Source organism: Anopheles coustani, chromosome 2 (genome assembly GCF_943734705.1).
Source record: "Anopheles coustani chromosome 2, idAnoCousDA_361_x.2, whole genome shotgun sequence".
Classification (NCBI taxonomy): Eukaryota; Metazoa; Arthropoda; class Insecta; order Diptera; family Culicidae; genus Anopheles; species Anopheles coustani.
Genome location: NC_071289.1, coordinates 44,248,060 through 44,264,570, shown reverse-complemented (window position 1 = coordinate 44,264,570; position 16,511 = coordinate 44,248,060). Strand labels below are relative to the sequence as shown.

Below are 16,511 nucleotides of genomic sequence, written 5' to 3'. Positions count from 1 at the left end.
AAAAAAATGTTTTTGCATTCCTCGTAATGTCATCACGAACATGGCTCAAATCGTATATGTTTTATTTTCGTCTAACCAACAATAAAACGTTTAATTACGCTTGCCATTAGATGTTTCAGCACACACAGAGTGCCCTAAGGCTTAACGGGTTTTTTATTCGTAAAACTAGTACATTTTTTCAGGAAGGCTTAATTTAAAGGTCTTGTTTCTAGCCAATGAATTACTCAACCTCTTTAAACAAAAAAGAATGTTCGGGAGTGATAAATGAAAAACAAACATCTGTTTTGTTTTAGTATTTATTTCCATTTCCGTAATGTTTACAGTACGAATCATTCACCCTAAACATATACAGTAATTAACAAACGGTATGTGTGTGTATGTGTGGATACAAACAATGAAGAGCACGAAAGGGAAATATAAATCGAGCAGGACCCTAAATTTTACACCACAAAATGTGCATGTTCTTGCGGACCAATAGTTGCTCCCACCCCAGTAACATGCTAAAAAAAAGACCTTTCTAGGCCTTGTATGAGTGACATCCAGGGCAATAAAATACAACCCGCACAATACAATTAAATCGGAGAACAGCAGTCAATTAAATTTCTACGCACAAAAGCACAGTAATCTAAACTGCTTAAAAGTAACATACGATGTGTTTTATGTGTTGGTCAAGTGAATGTAGGTGGTGTATGCAAAACAACATTAAATGGGTTTCCACTGTTCCCTTTGTTTACTGTTGCTGCTGCTGCTGCTGTTGCACTTGCGTCGGTGGCGCTAACCGGCTGATAAAGCCGATGCCTCCTTGGAGGGCTTTGCGCAAAAAGGGTGGCGTGCTGGTTCCATTGGCAAAGTTTTCCGCCACCAAACGCATCTCGTAGAACATGTTTCGCGTGTAAGGATTGCGTCGAGACGAGTAACGCAGCACAAGGAATTGGTAGTACACCAGTGGGGTCATAAGTCCCGCTTTGCCACTGTAAAAAAGAGTAAAAACAAAGAAAACAAAATCAAAGAAATGCTCTTTCTCTCCCTCTCTCTCTATAGCATTTTAAGTTGAAGAAGAATTACTTACGAAAATACAAACAGCACCGTGATGGGCATGATGAAAATTTCACTGAACGCGGCCAATCTGAGAATGTTGCGGGTTTGGAACTCGACCAAGGAAATCAGCAAACGCGCACCCCACCATGAGTTTTGTCCCAAAGTCTAGAGTAGAAGAATATTGTTCAACAAGATTACTTAAAAGAGGTTAACGATTTGCATTACTGCACTGTACGTACATCCAGCAGGGTCAACGAGTAGCTCGTGGAATGCAGAACGGCAAACAGCACAACGGGGAAAATGATAAGCAGCATCGGTTGCACGTACAAGAATATTAGCGAAAAGAAAAGATAGTGACAGGAATCCTCCAAAAGAGTTTGCTGCAGGTAGGCACGGGATAGCTGGAAGGGAGGCAGGCGCTGGTGTAACCGAATGGCACTGGTGGCAGCATTTGCCATCAGCACTTTGTAGTATGCATTTATCGGGTTTCTGTGGAAAGATGTTTGCACAAAACAATGAAAATGTGTAAGACATTTTGCATTTGAAATTAGTAGATGATCCTTTGATTACGCATTATTGAATATAATCAACTAAAACTCTCATAAACGTAGCTGCTAGCATAACGGGGAATCTCTTGATCAAGTCGTTGATAAAATCTATAATGGTAGAGGGTAACAACTGTTTCCAAGCGTAATTCTTATTGAATTTCATGTTTTTCGTACACGCTCGTGCACAAATCTCGTTTCCCTCTTTAAGCCATAGCTGGCAAACTTTTGTTATTTAAAAAAATCTTAACATCACTTTACTCGTGCTGTAATTTAAATATTTATTTTGCGTTTCATATGGCGCACCTGTATATTTTACTGTTATAGAAGTCAATGCGCAACTAATATACTACAGCTTCTTGTCATGGGTTATCGAAGGAAAAATATATTTGTTTTCAAGAAGAATAACATTTTCAAAATTGACTAAAAGCTAGCCTCCCTTTGCAACCTAATTTACACTAAATAATATTTCATTTCTGTAATTTGAATTATTCTTGGAGCACCCAGATTAACGAAACTTTATTTAGATAGTTTGCCCTTCGTTTACCCAAAATTGCAATTCCTTCCAGTAAAAACTCAAAGCAATTTTACAACATCTTACGCTTGTATGAACTTATGCCTTTAAGCGTTTTAATTTTTTTTGCTAGTATCCAGCCATGCTATCGTAGTACCCGTTGCCATAACTACACCGTTCGTTCCTCACATGGAGCTAGGAACTGGTTGCTTCGCGATTTCTTTTTCCATTTCATTACGTAAGTTGATATAAGTGGCATACGAGTGAGGCGAACCTGGTTCGTCTTTATGGAGGGGATAGGTAGGGGGTGTGATGTGCAAACGTATACGCATAAACACATTTTTGACCCGCTATCGCCACCGCCAACGATGCAATGCAATCAGGTGTTGCACTTTCAAATCTAGTATCTCCCTCCTTGGAGTGTCGTAATCGGAGAACGTTGGAACGACATATCACCTTCGCCGCGGCTGAAGGCAGACATAATGAAATGTAGTACAAACTTACCCGTAGAGGAACGGTAGGACATATCCAAGTGCGAAGTAGATGGTTAACACACGGGACGCCCATAGCGTTGTATCCAGTTTATTCGCTTTAACATGTGCTGTAAGTGCCTCTATGGCCGATGCCGGCCGTTGCGGCTGTTCATCTCGCTGCTGATCGCTCATCCTAGGTAGGTGGGTTAAGGAAAGTATTGACTTAGAGATACCGAGTACGGAAACACACAGTTTGTGGTAGAGAACTCTACACATTGAAAGCAACAAGTCTCGATTCACTGCGAACCGATTGATAAGCGACGACAGTTTACAGAGCCCTAGCACATCTTACACGTTTATCGTTATTATCAGTTTGAGTTTCGATTTATTGTATCACGGCCCGCACCCTATCAGTTGCTCAACTCAAACTTCGTCCATAGTGAGCCGCCACACAGACCTTTTGCTATTCACAGCCCCTACTAAAACGGCAGGAATTTAATCAAAAGCTGGGTCGAACTTTCTGAGTTTTATCTACTAGTAGCTTTGATCGACGGATGCTATAAGAACTGAAAATGTTAGCAACCATTCCCTATTTAGCTAAATAGTACAGCTTTCTTTTGAAGCAACAACAAAAATACCCGAAAGAAAATGAGGAGAAATTTTAAATGAAAGTACCCGTTATGGTTACGTTTCACTGAGCATTGTTGCATGCGAAGCAACATGTTTTAACAAAAGCTTCAATTTTCTGGGCTTGGCCATGTAACACGTGAATCATGTTTATTATCCCAGCAATACAATTCGTGATTAGTGATTAGCGCATGATAAACGCATTATGTTTTTCCAGCAGATAGGACAAAATTGTTTTTGAAGTAGTTCAAGTGACGTCGCCGAGAAATCTGCGAGCCGTGATCATTCCGTCTTGCATCCAACACGCATTCGCGCATTATCCAAGCTTGCGTATCATTGTACGCAGCACAATAAAATAGCTAAAAATAAAACTTTCCCTTTGGTCGCTGCCCGGACTAGCGCGAAGTAATTCAATATCAATATGTTTCCGACATAAGCGACTTTACTTATGTTTTAATAATATTAATGATCCTCAATTATGAATAATTGAACTCCAAGGGGTGTCCTACAAACATCCATACACACACAAACATGCACGAAGGCGCATTTCACATGCACCCGCGCATGATTCGAAAGTCTGGTGAATATCAGCTGCGAGAAATGGATTCACAGGTGCATTAAGTGGTTGTAAAAGAGTGCCAATAGAAAACTTGCTTTTACTACACTGAGTCTGCACTTTTCTTCCTGCTTCCACCACCCTACGCATAATTCCATAGCACGCTTTACGGTGATTCGTCAACCTCTTTTGATGCGCTGCTGCGAATCTATTTCACAGCATAACTTTATGGAATGATATGTTTTCAATTACCTGTTGAACTATGGGATATATTGTCAATAAACACTTTAATAATCCGAAAGTTCCAAATAGTCTGGAAGTACCACACAACGCGAGACCACAGCTCGTCCGATGACTCGTAGTTTCGTAAACTAAACTTCACGACGTTTCGCTTACAAATCACAATGTGTCGACTAGTGTTGGCAGAATCGCGATTCGGAAGATTCGAAGATTTGATCCCTAGACGGATTCTAAAGATTCGAATCCCATTTGACGGATTCTAAAGATTCGAATCCCATCTGACAGAATCTAAAGATTTGATTCGATTAGGATTCGAATCAGATTTGATTGGTTTGGGTTTTTCATTAATTGGTAGTGGCCAACGATGGCAGTTTCTTCGGGTAACCGATAAAAGTAGCTGCGGTAACACGATAATTGTTTCGATACATTCAGATTTTCAACAATCCATTTCAATGTGTCTGCGCCGGCGGTGCAGTGAGCTTACCTTTTCAAGGAATCTCCTTCAGCACCTTTACTCGTACGCTGTCCGTTTATACCATAGCGTGTTCGTACTATTACGTGTAAAATGCACTGCTAATCAACGTTCAAAGTTGTTTGAAATTAATCGTTTCAAACAACCTTCAAATGAGTTGCTGTCACTGGTCAAGTCTATCTCGTTCTACACATACCGCTTGACTGTTCGCACGCCCCATGAGCATTGGAAGGCGTAGGAAATCAAAACAGAAGAATCAATCTTGGACCAGATCATGGAAGAATCTACCGGTGTAATTGGCGACGATGAGTGTGTTCTACCAGAAGATACGATGCTAATATTGCAGCAATTCCTGCAGGAGAAAGCAATGAGGGAGCGGTCGGAAGCTACGGAAACAGATGGATGCTTTGAAGAAAACTGGGTATGTGTGCATCAGATCGTGCTCGATGGAGAGTGGCTAAAACATTGCATTTCTTTTTTGCAGCAACTAAGTCAATTCTGGTACAACGAGAATACTAAACAAAAGCTTGCCCTTATCGTGGAAACGTTACGAAATCGTCAAGTTCCATTACTTCCCGAATCAAACTTTAAAGTCGCATTACTGTCGGCGCCTTCTGCCTTGAAGCACGTGCAAGCTGTTCATGAGGATGGTTAGTATTTCTGTCCCTGCTGCTTTTTCCACGAATGATGTCTTATTTATATATTTTAGTAATTTTGTTTGAATTTGACGAACGATTTACGAAATACGGCGAAAGGTTTCGCAAGTACGACTACAACAAAGCATACGAACCGGAATACATGGACGAATTTTGCCATCAGTTCGATCTGATTATTGCTGATCCCCCATTTCTGTCTCAAGAATGCATATCGAAAATGGGTACAATAATCAAAAAAATTGCAAAACAAGACGGAAAAGTGGTACTTTGCTCAGGTGCAGTTGTACAGGATTGGGCCAAAGAGCACCTTAATTTAGATTTATGTGATTTTCGACCAGAGCATGAACGCAATCTAGGCAATGAATTTCGATCGTATGCGAACTTCGATTTGGATGGTATCTTAGATAAAGCAAAGTGAAGAATAATTAATTTATTGTTTCATTGCCAAACAAGTCGACACTCCCCGCCCTTTCACTCCGCCGGTTTCCCATTTGTTTCGACTGTTTCCGCCTTCTTCTGTTGCACCAACTCGCGAAGGCTTTCTTCCTGCTCCTTGAGGTTTTTGATGAGAAAATCTTTGTTCTTTTCGCACTGCGCGATCATCTCTTCGTACGAGGTTTGCTTCGACTTTAGTTGTTCGGTGAGCGAAGGAATATCATCCAGTACGTACATGCGACCCACAGATGCGTACACTTTGGTGCTTGGATCGAGTATAGAAATGTGTTTGTTCGTAACCTCGGCCCGTTGCTTCGATAACTTCAATCCCTCCGTTTTGATATCAAGAAGCCGAATCTTCTTGGTCGATTCAATCTTATTCACCTGCATCTCCGTGAATGCCTAAAAAGGGAGAAGTTGATAGGTTTGATATTCCTAGCGACTGCTAAATTACCGATTCCTGGCATTCACACTCACTTTCTTCAACTCCAAATCCATTTTTGATGGATATTATTACAAAAAGCCGAGCTTAAATGTATGTTAAATGGATATTTTTTCGGCAATCAAGACTTGTTTTCGCATGTGCGGTGTCTTGGCGATCTTTGACGATTTTCGTTTGCCAAGGATTTGTCATAGTGTTGGCAGAATCGGGATTCGGAAGACCCGAAGACTCGATCTCTTGACGGATTCAAACACGGTTTCCAGATTGCATCGTCGCGTAACGCGACTACGCCTGACAGGCGCTGAACTCCACACAAAAAAAAGTGACAGAAATCGCGCTAGGTTTTTTTTGTATAGAGTTCAGCGCCTGTCTCGGGGTCCACACCACAGCGCGACATCGCCTGACAGGAGCTGAACTCCATATCACGCTTTCCAGACTGCACCGTCGCGTAACGCGACGTCGCCTGACAGGCGCTGAACTCCATGCAAAAAAAACCTAGCGCGATTCGCGCGACATCGCGCAAGGTTTTTTTTATATGGAGTTCAGCTCCTGTCAGGCGATGTCGCGCTGTAGTGTGGACCCCGGGTATAAAAAAAACCTTGCGCGATGTCGCGCTAATCGCGCTAGGTTTTTTTGCATGGAGTTCAGCGCCTGTCAGGTGACGTCGCGTTACGCGACGGTGCAGTCTGGAAAGCGTGTGTCAGGTGACGTCGCGTTACGCGACGCTGTAGTCTAGAAACTCGTGTGATCACATATCACCCGGGGTCCACTGTAGTGTGAGTGACAGCGACGTCGCGCTGTAGTGTGGACCCCGGGTCACGTCAAAGGAACCGAACCTTTCACCTCGCTTAGGACCCCACCTTGGTTTACATCTCCTCGCGACTGTTTGATGGATTGGGACTCGGATTTGGGGATTCGAGTCACTAGAGTACGATAGCATTCTCTCGAACGTGATCTTTAGAAATTCCCAATTCCGATCACAATGGTCGACAATTCCGTGGTTATCAAAATCCACGACCTGTCCGATGACATCACGGACCAGTGCGTCGCCGAATTCTTCGCTCGCTACGGAGAAGTACGGTCAATTCGTTCGGGAGTATGGCCCAAGCCATACCCGTGTGCCGGAATCCCTGACGGATACCGCTACGTCACAGCGGTTCTTTCTAAGCCGGTGCCGTCATACGTCTCGGTTGGAGGGGAAGAGACGCTGGTGACCTACCGGGGACAGCAGAAAACGTGCCGGAAATGTCGGCTTTCGACACATCATGCGATGACCTGCACCCAAGCCAGGAAACTTGTAGCACAGAAAGCGAACAACAGCGAGAGACTGTCGTACGCTTCGGAGGTGCAGAACGGCACCGAAACACCTGCTCCAGAAACAATCTCTCGGGCGATCACACCGACCTTCCCGGCGAGCACATCGTCCGGCCCAGAGCACACCGTGGCGGCGTCCGAGTCACACAATGGACGCACCAGTACCGAGCAGTCCGGTGCAGGCCGCTAGCGTTGCGGCTAGTGCGCGGACCGTCCCGGTAGCAGCAACCTTCATCCGGGCAAGTGCGTTGACCGGCAGCATCGACCAGCAATAAAATGGCCATCGGTGGACTTCAGGCGGGCACCGATGCTTCATCGACGTTCAAAACTCCTCATGTCCTTTCTTCTTCCCCTACAACTGCATCCCTTTCCTGACAAACAATGGCAGGTAAGAGAAAGCCGGACGATCATACGGACAGTGACGCGTCGTGCCAGTCTGTGGAGGAACCGGCCAAGCGTAAGGCAGGTCGTCCTCCAAAAAAGACTAACGCTACGGCAGCGAAACCCACAGTGGTAACTGACATGGATACACTGTAATTTGGTGAAAATAGATGTATCGCTAAAAACGATCACTATCGCATCGATCCAACTCCACCAAATTAGACGTTAAACGAAGCTTCCTGTGGAATATTGATGCTGACGTTATATTCTTGCAGGAGGTTTATTACTCTGACTTGAAACTTCGCTGGGCAGTTTCAGTTCGGCGTTGCATCAGAGCGGATGGTTAGCAGTGCACGAGGTTCCTGAAATAGTTAGCGGAAAAGTAAGCCACGACCGCGTGGTGTCGCCGAGCAGGAGCTCAAGTCAGAGAAATCCTAGCCAACGCACATCTCGTGCTGTTTGAGTCATCAAGCGGATCACGAGTTTCGTGCGGTCTGACAAACGGAAGGAAATATTCCTTTCGTGACGGCAGGTGAACAGCCGCATTTTGACTGCGCACTAGCGTGGCTGGCTAGCGGTGCTCCTGGCCGCATGGTGGCAGTCAAAATGTGACGCCTACAGAAAATCAGAACAAACACAGAAAATCAAGACATATGGCCTTTAGTTGCCAGTCCTTAAACAATAGAGGTCTATGTCTCCAGGTTAGCTTGCGAAGGCCCAGGAAGCTGGATTCAATAGCCGTACTGGAGTAAATCCTCGACGAAGAGAAGAAGAAGAAGACACTCGCTGGGTACAATATTGTAACGAACGTCGACCACGGCGTCCCAAGGAGACGCCACGCTCAAGCAACAACTTAGCGATAATATCGTTAAGACCATTTTTGTAAGCTCGTAAACTATTTGATAATAAATAGTATGTTTTATGAAAAAAAGGAGAGAATAAATGTTCTGATCACTTTAAGCCTGAATATTTGGCGGGCTACTCAACCCTGCGGTACTAAATTTTTACTACATGTTTGACCAACATTTTTCATAGATTTCAAAATTATATGAAAATTCTAATCAAATCCGGTCGGAGGATCGTCATAATACGAAAAACTAAATTGCTATCAAGGCCCCTAGGGGTATTTTTATTCAATTTTAATAACTAATCGTGACGCTCGATAAAAGTATTTATTAACTCCTAAAATGAAATGCATAGATATTTACGTACGCACGTAAATATGCGTAAAGTTCATTTCATTTGAGCAGATTGGACGTATCAACGAGGTAAAATTTTATTTAAAAGTAAATGGAATGTATTTTGTGCATTGGTTTGTGATGTAGAACTAAGCTACATGTGATGCATAATCTAATACTATCGTTTGTAGCTGCCCAATATTAATACTACCGTTTGTAGCTGCCCAATTTACAAAAGGCACATGGCTGGCTGGGAACATTAAAATGTAAGGCTATTAAAAATGGAACGGAATTGTTTTCTTTAGTCGTCTCTGTGTTCTCCTCTCAAACACGTAGTCTTTGACTGGCACGTGCGCGTTGAACGTTTATAACTACCGTCCAAACCCACAGTGCAATGCAGATCCACGAGCAAGTGACTCCGATAATCAATGCTGCAGCGGTATTAATTCTTCCTTCGCGGCGTCTATCGTACGAGACGTCCAGATGCAAAAAGTCCATAAAATCAAACACTGACGAGCAGGAAATACGACTTTGTATGATTGGTACCAGGCTGCCGTTTGCCTGCATGTACTTGATGAGCTCGTACCGCTGTTGCTTGCAGGTAGCTAAAAACCCGTCCAAATACATCGCTGCATGCACCAGCGTCAGCACCGCCATCAAGCTGCCAATAACGCTTGCTGGAATCCAGTAGTAAGGATTAATATCCTCTTCCTCAACTTCGCTGTTGGTGGTCATGATAATAACGTCTCCAGATCTGCGCGAAAGGTTAAGAACGATTAGCAAAACTGTACTAACTGGTGCAGTGTATCATTGCGTCTGTTGCGTGCATACTTTTGCCGGACGGTTGCTGTTCCAGGGTAACGTCTACGGCGACTGAAACAGACCCGCGACACATGGAAAATTCCAAATATGAAGCAGAATATTATGGGCAGAACCAGTCCATAGGCCGCCCAGTGGCAGTACGCTACGTGACCTCCGGTGAAGTAGGTGGCCGTCGATCGCCCGTGCAGAATGCAGCCGCAGTTTCGCTCGATACAGGTATCCAGCACATATCGCCAATGCTGCCATGCCACCGTCGTTGATATGCAGCATATGAACGATAACGTCGCGATAAGCGGATACAGATACGCGAGCTGCTTCTCACTCCTATACTGATTCATTGCACTGTGACTGTACTTCTTGGGCAAGCGAATTAAAAGTGATCCACACTGCTGCAATTAATACAATTAATTCATTAAATCCACGGTGTCTAGGGTTGAAAGTGAAAACTGGGTGTGTTCAAACAAAAACACCAGCTTACTCTGGCCGCGCATCCACTTCACTCCGCACCTGTTGCGCACTTCTGCATCGACTAATTGAACTAGACGCTAAGCGCTTTGAAACAGCAACACGAAAGAAGAAGCAAAAAAAGAAGTGATCCAACAGACCAAGAACGATTTAACGACAGGTCGGGTCAAAGCTGTTTTCTGCTCCGCCATTGCTGTGACAGTTAGTTTGAAAAGTGCTTACAAACATGCTTCCACTATGTTGAAAATCTTCACAAAAATCCCATAAACGAAATAGGAAACGTTTGAAAACACAATAAATTCAACTGAATCCAAAATCATCAAATATTTGTAAATCGTTTCAGATAAAGATATGTACGGTCCAATTAAATATTATAAGATTGGCGATTCAATAGAAAGTTACTAGTTGTTGGACACGCTTGGGCGACAGCCTTTTACATTTAAAACTTAAGCCGTAAGTTTGCCGGTTTGTTATAATATTTGAGATAATTTGATTATGGCCAACCTGATAGATTCCACTTCTTCCTCAAAAAAATCATTATTCAACGAATTCATTTTTCGGATGTTTGGAGTGGCGCATAGTATCCAATTGTTTTCCTGTTATATCGGTTACATCGTACCGTAGGTATTTATTAGCTTATAATAAAGCGCCACATTTTTAGTACCCCGCCATTCCATCAAGCGTGTGGTACTGGTACAGATACCTAGAACAATGGACTTTGAGTTGTAATTTGTGTCAGAAAACGAACCTCTGGCAATGAACTTGAGATTAATCCTCGTTTCTGTATCACATATATGCCACTATACTGGGTAATTAACTAAGCGCACTATGTGTTGGGATGTTGTTAAAAAGGTCAATCGTGCACATATGTCGGTTTCACAAGTTATCGAATATTCCTAGAGCTACCCAAGTTTGTTTACATATACGATTTAAGATCGCTCAATTTTCTCGATCCACCACCAGTTACGTTCCACAGTACGTACAACGACGTTAACGCCAAACCGATTCCGCCACCGATCGCGCACTTTCGCAAACCAGCGGTAGATTTATATAGTAATCCGGTCGCGCCGCCAGCGGCAATCGTGTTGAAATCATCGTCCTCACCACGGGCATACTGAAGCACTACACCGAAAGCAGAGTACATGACCGCTATCGTGCCGAACGTGTTTGCCGTAGCTGCGCCTTGTTTCATTACATGATTCAACAGTCTGCAAAGTGTCGGAATAAAATATTACAACCTTTCACCGATTGAGGATTCAAGAAACATACTGTGTTCGGCGCAGTTTGCCAGTTTGGTTTGCTAGTTTTGTAGCATTGATTCCGTTGTACATTCCGCCCATTCCGCCGATGCACGCACCGATCATTGCGGACGAACCGATCTGTGAAAAGGCCAGTTCGAACCGTCCTCGCTGCTTGGAGGCTCCCTCGGGGAAGATAAACTCTGGCTGTGCCTGCAGGTAACGGGAGTCATAGTTCAAATATGGTGATAAAGGCTGCAACTGTGGGCTCGCTGTGATTCCTACGGGAAAGTATGAATAGAAATGATGTACCTTGCAGCAATGGGAGAAGGTTGCGTAATTCGTATTGAATTCCGTTTTTATGTACGTACCAGAAGAATTCGGATTCCCAAAGGAAAGCGGTTTACTGAGGAAGTCGTCACTCATCGTGTATTTTGCGCGAATAATAGGGAAATACAGAAAGCTGCAAGATTTCTTTAAAATGTGCAACTCGTGAAGTCTTGTTATGGTTAGTGTTGGCAGAATCGGGATTCGGAAGATTCGAATATTCGATCCCTAGACGGATTCTAAAGATTCGAATCCCATTTGACGGATTCTAAAGATTTGGATCCCACTTGACGGATTCTAAAGATTTGGATTCGATTAGAATTCGAATCAGATTTGATTTGTTTGGGACTTGATTTGATTCGATTCTGACACTATCATAGTGGTGGCAGTATTGAAAGTTTCGACTTGACGAATTCGAAAGGATTGATTCCCATTTGATAGCTTTGCTTCCCAGATGGCTCACGAGAGGGCGCTAGCATAGGCCACTTTGTCTGCAGCGTTCTCTGGTGGTCCAACCTAGCGCCCTCTGATGTGGATATGTTTTATTTTTTCAAATTTTTTTTTCAAATTTTTTCAAATTCAAAATTCAAAAACATCGGAAGGTACTTCACTTTCGAGCCTGCTGTTGGAAAATATGTCTCAATACATTTGAATAGAGGTAAAAGAGAAAAATGAAATCCCATCTTTCTGTTTTGATGTAGTAAAACGCAGGTCCAGACGTGAAGTCTCAAATCGTATGGTCCACAATGATTTATGCTAGCCCAAGTACGTAGCTTATAACACTACACTGCCACTATTTTGGATTTAATTTATCCATGCAATGTGAATAACAACATTTCAGGGAAAAAACACTTTTTAACGTTTTGTTTTAATTTGTTTTATTATCGTTTTTTATATGTATCTTTCACTTTTTTCTTTAAATATCGATAATTCAAATATGATCAGATGATTTAAACTTATCGTCAACCCTACTCCAGCGTGTCTCCCGTTCACTCAGCCACATTCACCCACATTACGCCTCATTCAAACATGCACGCATTCAGTTCTACTCCTCCGCAATCCGGGATGGATTGTGTGTTGGTTGGTGTGAGAAATGGTGGTGTATTGATCTAAAAGGTCTACCTATTTCTTCAACTTCGCTTGTCTGCTTTTATACCACTCGAAATTTGTCCAACGTCTTCAGTTTGCACCTGTGCTTTGTTCTTCTGCTGTTTGGCAGAATAATCATGCGCTATTTGTTTGACCATCATTCTTATGCTAACGCAACTCCGGGGGTGCTGGTTCATCTCTCTTTAATTTTGCATGGTTCAAGTCGACGCAATGTGCCCTCATAAATGCTTGTGTACATGATGGTGAGTGAGCGAGTGAGAGATTGTGTCGGGTGGACGTTCACTAAATGTACTATGTTACATTATTTACAAAATTCCTGCACTTTTAGTTTTCTATCTCCTCCTCCGGTATAGCTCAATCCTTCAGTAAACCGATGTTAAGAGCTAACATTAATTTAATTCCAGTCCCGTTGTCTAGCGTTCCTTCTTCATGTTCACCATAGACCCGCGAAAAGTTTGTTAAATAAAGTTTATAAAATGCCAGCCGACTACTTAAACCTCGAAGAACGAAAACCAAGGACCAATATGCCAACAGATCCGAGAGGATCTAATGGACCGAGGATCGTGTTGCTTCTCATTTGGCTAGTTATAATTAAAGGTAAGAGTCCCCGGGGGCCAACCTCGCGTTTGCTTCGTAGGAGGTTTTCCGGTCCAGCTTTAAAATATCATTCCCTGGTGCGCAACACAATTGCGGTTGATTGTGTTCCTTTTTTGTCCTTGCCGCAAAAGCAACCGGATGGTGTTCGATCATTCCACCGGAAGTGCGCCAACTGCACCGACGTTGTGCCGGTCTTATGGGCTTCCCTGCATACTGTCGTCGCTTTCGAGATAGGTGACGTAAGAGTCCGTGCTGTCCGGATGGTGGTGCCCGCTGAGATCCATGTGCGAGCCTAGAGGTGGTCCCTGTCCTCCCTGGCCCGGCATCGGCGGCATGCCACCGGGGCTACCACCTGGACCACCACCTGCTCCGCCGCCATTGCCTACGTCATAGCCATGCATCTGTGGAATGAAACAAAACGAAAAAGTGGGTCCTCGTTAGCGCTCTGTTGGAAATCTTTTCTGCAAGATATAACACCAATATCTCGCAACATTTTGTTAAGTAATTCTGTTAAGTAAATTCTTTCTCCAAAATACCCAAATCCAACACGCAAGAAAGTAGATCTTATTTAAACATAAATTTAAATATCGGCTCCGCAGCCAGTCTCATGGCAAGTAACGCGCAACTTGAACTGAACAAAGAAACAGAAGTGAATCCAAACAAGCTCACAAGAAAACGGTGATCCCGCAACGCGCCCATGAATTGGTGCATATTTCATGGATTGTTATGGCCGTGGTATGCAGAATCGGTTTCGCGCCGTTTTTCCCCACCCCGTTTTGCGACGCAACCTCGCGGGTTCCAGTTCCCTTTCGCTCCCTTTGGATTGAAACGGATGGTGATGAGGCCATCCTTGTGCCTTTTTTGTGCCACGGGACGACTCGCGCGGCTCGGTTTAATCTACGGATTAACGAACGACAAAGTACGGAGCAAGGAGCAACGAAACAAAGCAACGATGGAAGAAAACGGAACACAGGGAGAGAAAGGAACAACTAAAAGCAGTCGCGATTCGGTTGCCGGACGGCGTTTGTTCAAGCCGACCAACAAATCCTCCATTTTGCATCAATCCACACTCCATTTGCTCCAATCCGCCGTCCCCGGTGGTGTTCTTTCTTTTTTCCAGAAATCCTCCCGAGAAAATTTCAGTCCCATACTGAAATCCCGCCGTCGGTTGTTGCAATCATTTTTATAATTTATGAGGACGTTCGTAAAGGCATTTAGAAGGATTCGGAGAGCGGAACTGTGGAACTGCCGTTGTAGGTTAGTTTGGTTAGCTCCAAACTTTTTTTAACGCGGGCGGCATTGGGTGGAATAACCGTAGCGTTAGGCCACATTTACCCAAGCAGGAGAGGGTCTCGCGGGCCGGAGGGATCTCGTTTGGAGACCCCTGGCTTAGAGGATCCCGGAAGTTCTTTTTTCTATAATTGTTCTGAAATAGTTTAATACGTTGACTGCCTAGTGCACTTTTTTAGTACAATCTTTTTCAATAAAATTTGTTTATAACATTTATTAACACGTTGACTGCCTAGCGTTTTTAGCACAATTTTTTAGTACAGTATTTTTTAATATAATGTATTTATAACATTTATTAAACCAACGTTTTTTGAAGGCTAAGCAAAAAGTTAGCTTCTCAAAGTATTGATTTAATATATTACTATAATTTTTATGTAGCATTTTCATTTATTGATCGGTCACAAACTTTTTAGAACTAGTTGCTGCAGTCACCCACTTTTGGGTGACGTGGTACTCAACGTATTAAATTGATTTCTTCAATATTAAATTAAATATTTTTATTTTATAGATTTTGAGAAAAAAGCATACATAATGACGAATGTGTATCGTTGCCGTATGTTTTAGAACAATTTTTCACTTGTTCGATGGATTAAAATTTTTGGGAGAACCAACCAAATAGATTCTTTGATGGATTGAAATGATTAACATTTATCTTGCAATTTTTGAATAATAAAAATGGCCTTTGAATTAGTTTTAAAAGAGAATTAATAAGGGTTTTATCCACGTGGAAGCACGTATTGCCAAACGTGTAAATGATCCAAAGAAGCAAAAATAGTTTGGTTTACATGATATCATAAAGGATTTTCGCCAGATTTGAACAAACATCTTTCGAAACATGGACTAACTTGTCAGGTAACTTCACAATGACATGGAGTGATGTTTATATGGTTCTATGAACTATACTTTTTTATGTGTTTCTGATCTGCTGGATTACGCGTTGCCCCTCCCGTTACCTACCTGATTGACTAGATGCTGGAACGCGGGTGCGTGCGTGTTGATCGCACCGTTGCTGTCCAGGTCGGAATGGAGGGCAAAGTCGGATAGCGCTTTCCACGGCGGTTGGTAGGCGGTCACCTCCAGGCCGTGCAGGTTGAGCGGTGAGTCGTGCCGGACAGGCGAGCTGGCCACCATCGGAATGCCCTGCATACCGTAGCCGAGCTTTCGTCCTTCCTGGAGTGAGAATCCCGAATTTAGACGACCGAATTGAACGCTTCGCTGGAGCGGGCGACGAGTGACCACTTACCTTCTCCTGTTGCATCTGCAGCTTCATCTGTATCGTTTTCTTCTTGTCCTTGCAGCGCTTGTTCTGGAACCAGACCCGTATGACTCGCGGCGACAACCCGGTCATCTCGACCAGCTGCTCCTTCATCAGTGCGTCCGGCCGAGGGTTTGCGTTGTAGCAGGTGCTGCAAAGAGACCAGAAGGAGCTTGTTTAGAGTGTGACTCGGTACTGGGCGCAAGAGCTGGATTTAATAGGTTGGTACGTCGTGCTAGTGCATAATAAAATGCACTACAACTTTGGTGCCCCGATCGGTCACTTCTGCCCGTCGAGTTTCCGCACCGAAACTATGGGCAAACAATCTTCGCCGAACAGGACCGCGTGCGCAAGTGCAACTCGCGTGCGCCCTACCGACGTCCTCATCCAGCACTGCATTATGGTAATAATTTGTACAATTTGTATTTCGCTGAGCAATCAATATTAATAATGGGCACCGCCGGACGCCCGCCGGTTGTGTTGTTGCTTGCATTCGTATGCACTTCTAATTAGAGGCAATTCACAGACCCTTCCAC

General features: G+C 43.6%; 7 protein-coding genes across 8 annotated transcripts in view; 2 read left to right on the top strand and 5 right to left on the bottom strand.

The window, feature by feature from the left end:
• Positions 1-278: 278 nt before the first annotated feature.
• On the bottom strand, positions 279-4,143 carry LOC131263157 (Krueppel homolog 2). Its single transcript, XM_058265315.1, has 5 exons — positions 4,006-4,143; positions 2,602-2,763; positions 1,278-1,527; positions 1,070-1,203; positions 279-971 (listed from the first exon to the last, which is right to left on the bottom strand). Exons 2-5 carry the CDS (start codon positions 2,760-2,762, stop codon positions 731-733), a joined length of 786 nt encoding a protein of 261 aa, XP_058121298.1. The 5' UTR covers position 2,763; positions 4,006-4,143; the 3' UTR covers positions 279-730.
• A 532-nt stretch (positions 4,144-4,675) lies between these two features.
• LOC131263158 (protein-lysine N-methyltransferase CG9154) lies at positions 4,676-5,540 on the top strand. Its single transcript, XM_058265316.1, has 3 exons — positions 4,676-4,886; positions 4,950-5,115; positions 5,175-5,540. Exons 1-3 carry the CDS (start codon positions 4,740-4,742, stop codon positions 5,537-5,539), a joined length of 678 nt encoding a protein of 225 aa, XP_058121299.1. The 5' UTR covers positions 4,676-4,739; the 3' UTR covers position 5,540.
• LOC131263160 (prefoldin subunit 1) lies at positions 5,392-6,054 on the bottom strand. Its single transcript, XM_058265318.1, has 2 exons — positions 6,034-6,054; positions 5,392-5,958 (listed from the first exon to the last, which is right to left on the bottom strand). Exons 1-2 carry the CDS (start codon positions 6,052-6,054, stop codon positions 5,593-5,595), a joined length of 387 nt encoding a protein of 128 aa, XP_058121301.1. The 3' UTR covers positions 5,392-5,592.
• Positions 6,055-6,956: 902 nt separating this feature from the next.
• Positions 6,957-8,578, top strand: LOC131263159 (uncharacterized). Its single transcript, XM_058265317.1, has 2 exons — positions 6,957-7,700; positions 7,969-8,578. Exon 1 carries the CDS (start codon positions 6,981-6,983, stop codon positions 7,500-7,502), a length of 522 nt encoding a protein of 173 aa, XP_058121300.1. The 5' UTR covers positions 6,957-6,980; the 3' UTR covers positions 7,503-7,700; positions 7,969-8,578.
• A 222-nt stretch (positions 8,579-8,800) lies between these two features.
• On the bottom strand, positions 8,801-10,200 carry LOC131263466 (uncharacterized). 2 transcript variants are annotated; one of them, XM_058265667.1, is made up of 3 exons: positions 10,172-10,200; positions 9,703-10,082; positions 8,801-9,625 (listed from the first exon to the last, which is right to left on the bottom strand). In XM_058265667.1, the coding sequence occupies exons 2-3, from the start codon at positions 10,029-10,031 to the stop codon at positions 9,196-9,198; spliced, it is 759 nt and encodes a 252-aa protein (XP_058121650.1). In that variant the 5' UTR covers positions 10,032-10,082; positions 10,172-10,200; the 3' UTR covers positions 8,801-9,195. The 2 variants fall into 2 exon arrangements, with proteins under 2 accessions (XP_058121650.1, XP_058121649.1); XM_058265666.1 differs by lacking the exon at positions 10,172-10,200 and having other exon boundaries at positions 9,703-10,165.
• Positions 10,201-10,734: 534 nt separating this feature from the next.
• LOC131263209 (mitochondrial import inner membrane translocase subunit Tim23) lies at positions 10,735-11,904 on the bottom strand. Its single transcript, XM_058265376.1, has 3 exons — positions 11,768-11,904; positions 11,428-11,677; positions 10,735-11,366 (listed from the first exon to the last, which is right to left on the bottom strand). Exons 1-3 carry the CDS (start codon positions 11,820-11,822, stop codon positions 11,075-11,077), a joined length of 597 nt encoding a protein of 198 aa, XP_058121359.1. The 5' UTR covers positions 11,823-11,904; the 3' UTR covers positions 10,735-11,074.
• Positions 11,905-13,624: 1,720 nt separating this feature from the next.
• Positions 13,625-16,511, bottom strand: part of LOC131263517 (insulin gene enhancer protein isl-1) — a 37,718-nt gene continuing 34,831 nt past the window's right edge. The window contains exons 6-8 of the mRNA XM_058265726.1: positions 15,964-16,126; positions 15,678-15,890; positions 13,625-13,831 (exon numbers count right to left, since the gene is read on the bottom strand). Coding sequence (XP_058121709.1) covers positions 13,625-13,831; positions 15,678-15,890; positions 15,964-16,126 — 583 coding nt within the window. The remainder of the gene's footprint in view (positions 13,832-15,677; positions 15,891-15,963; positions 16,127-16,511) is intronic.

Excerpts from the sequence above, each read along its gene's own strand:
- LOC131263157 (XM_058265315.1), bottom strand. The coding sequence starts at position 2,762 with ATGAGCGATCAGCAGCGAGATGAACAGCCGCAACGGCCGGCATCGGCC. Across the intron at positions 1,528-2,601 it reads GTCCTACCGTTCCTCTACGG|AAACCCGATAAATGCATACT; the intron begins GTAAGTTTGTAC and ends ATCTTTCCACAG. Across the intron at positions 1,204-1,277 it reads ACTCGTTGACCCTGCTGGAT|ACTTTGGGACAAAACTCATG; the intron begins GTACGTACAGTG and ends CTTCTACTCTAG.
- LOC131263158 (XM_058265316.1), top strand. The coding sequence starts at position 4,740 with ATGGAAGAATCTACCGGTGTAATTGGCGACGATGAGTGTGTTCTACCA. Across the intron at positions 4,887-4,949 it reads GATGCTTTGAAGAAAACTGG|CAACTAAGTCAATTCTGGTA; the intron begins GTATGTGTGCAT and ends TCTTTTTTGCAG. Across the intron at positions 5,116-5,174 it reads GCAAGCTGTTCATGAGGATG|TAATTTTGTTTGAATTTGAC; the intron begins GTTAGTATTTCT and ends TATATATTTTAG.
- LOC131263160 (XM_058265318.1), bottom strand. The coding sequence starts at position 6,054 with ATGGATTTGGAGTTGAAGAAA. Across the intron at positions 5,959-6,033 it reads TGGATTTGGAGTTGAAGAAA|GCATTCACGGAGATGCAGGT; the intron begins GTGAGTGTGAAT and ends CTCCCTTTTTAG.
- LOC131263159 (XM_058265317.1), top strand. The coding sequence starts at position 6,981 with ATGGTCGACAATTCCGTGGTTATCAAAATCCACGACCTGTCCGATGAC.
- LOC131263466 (XM_058265667.1), bottom strand. The coding sequence starts at position 10,031 with ATGAATCAGTATAGGAGTGAGAAGCAGCTCGCGTATCTGTATCCGCTT. Across the intron at positions 9,626-9,702 it reads ACAGCAACCGTCCGGCAAAA|ATCTGGAGACGTTATTATCA; the intron begins GTATGCACGCAA and ends CCTTTCGCGCAG.
- LOC131263209 (XM_058265376.1), bottom strand. The coding sequence starts at position 11,822 with ATGAGTGACGACTTCCTCAGTAAACCGCTTTCCTTTGGGAATCCGAAT. Across the intron at positions 11,678-11,767 it reads TGGGAATCCGAATTCTTCTG|GAATCACAGCGAGCCCACAG; the intron begins GTACGTACATAA and ends ACTTTCCCGTAG. Across the intron at positions 11,367-11,427 it reads GGCAAACTGCGCCGAACACA|ACTGTTGAATCATGTAATGA; the intron begins GTATGTTTCTTG and ends GACACTTTGCAG.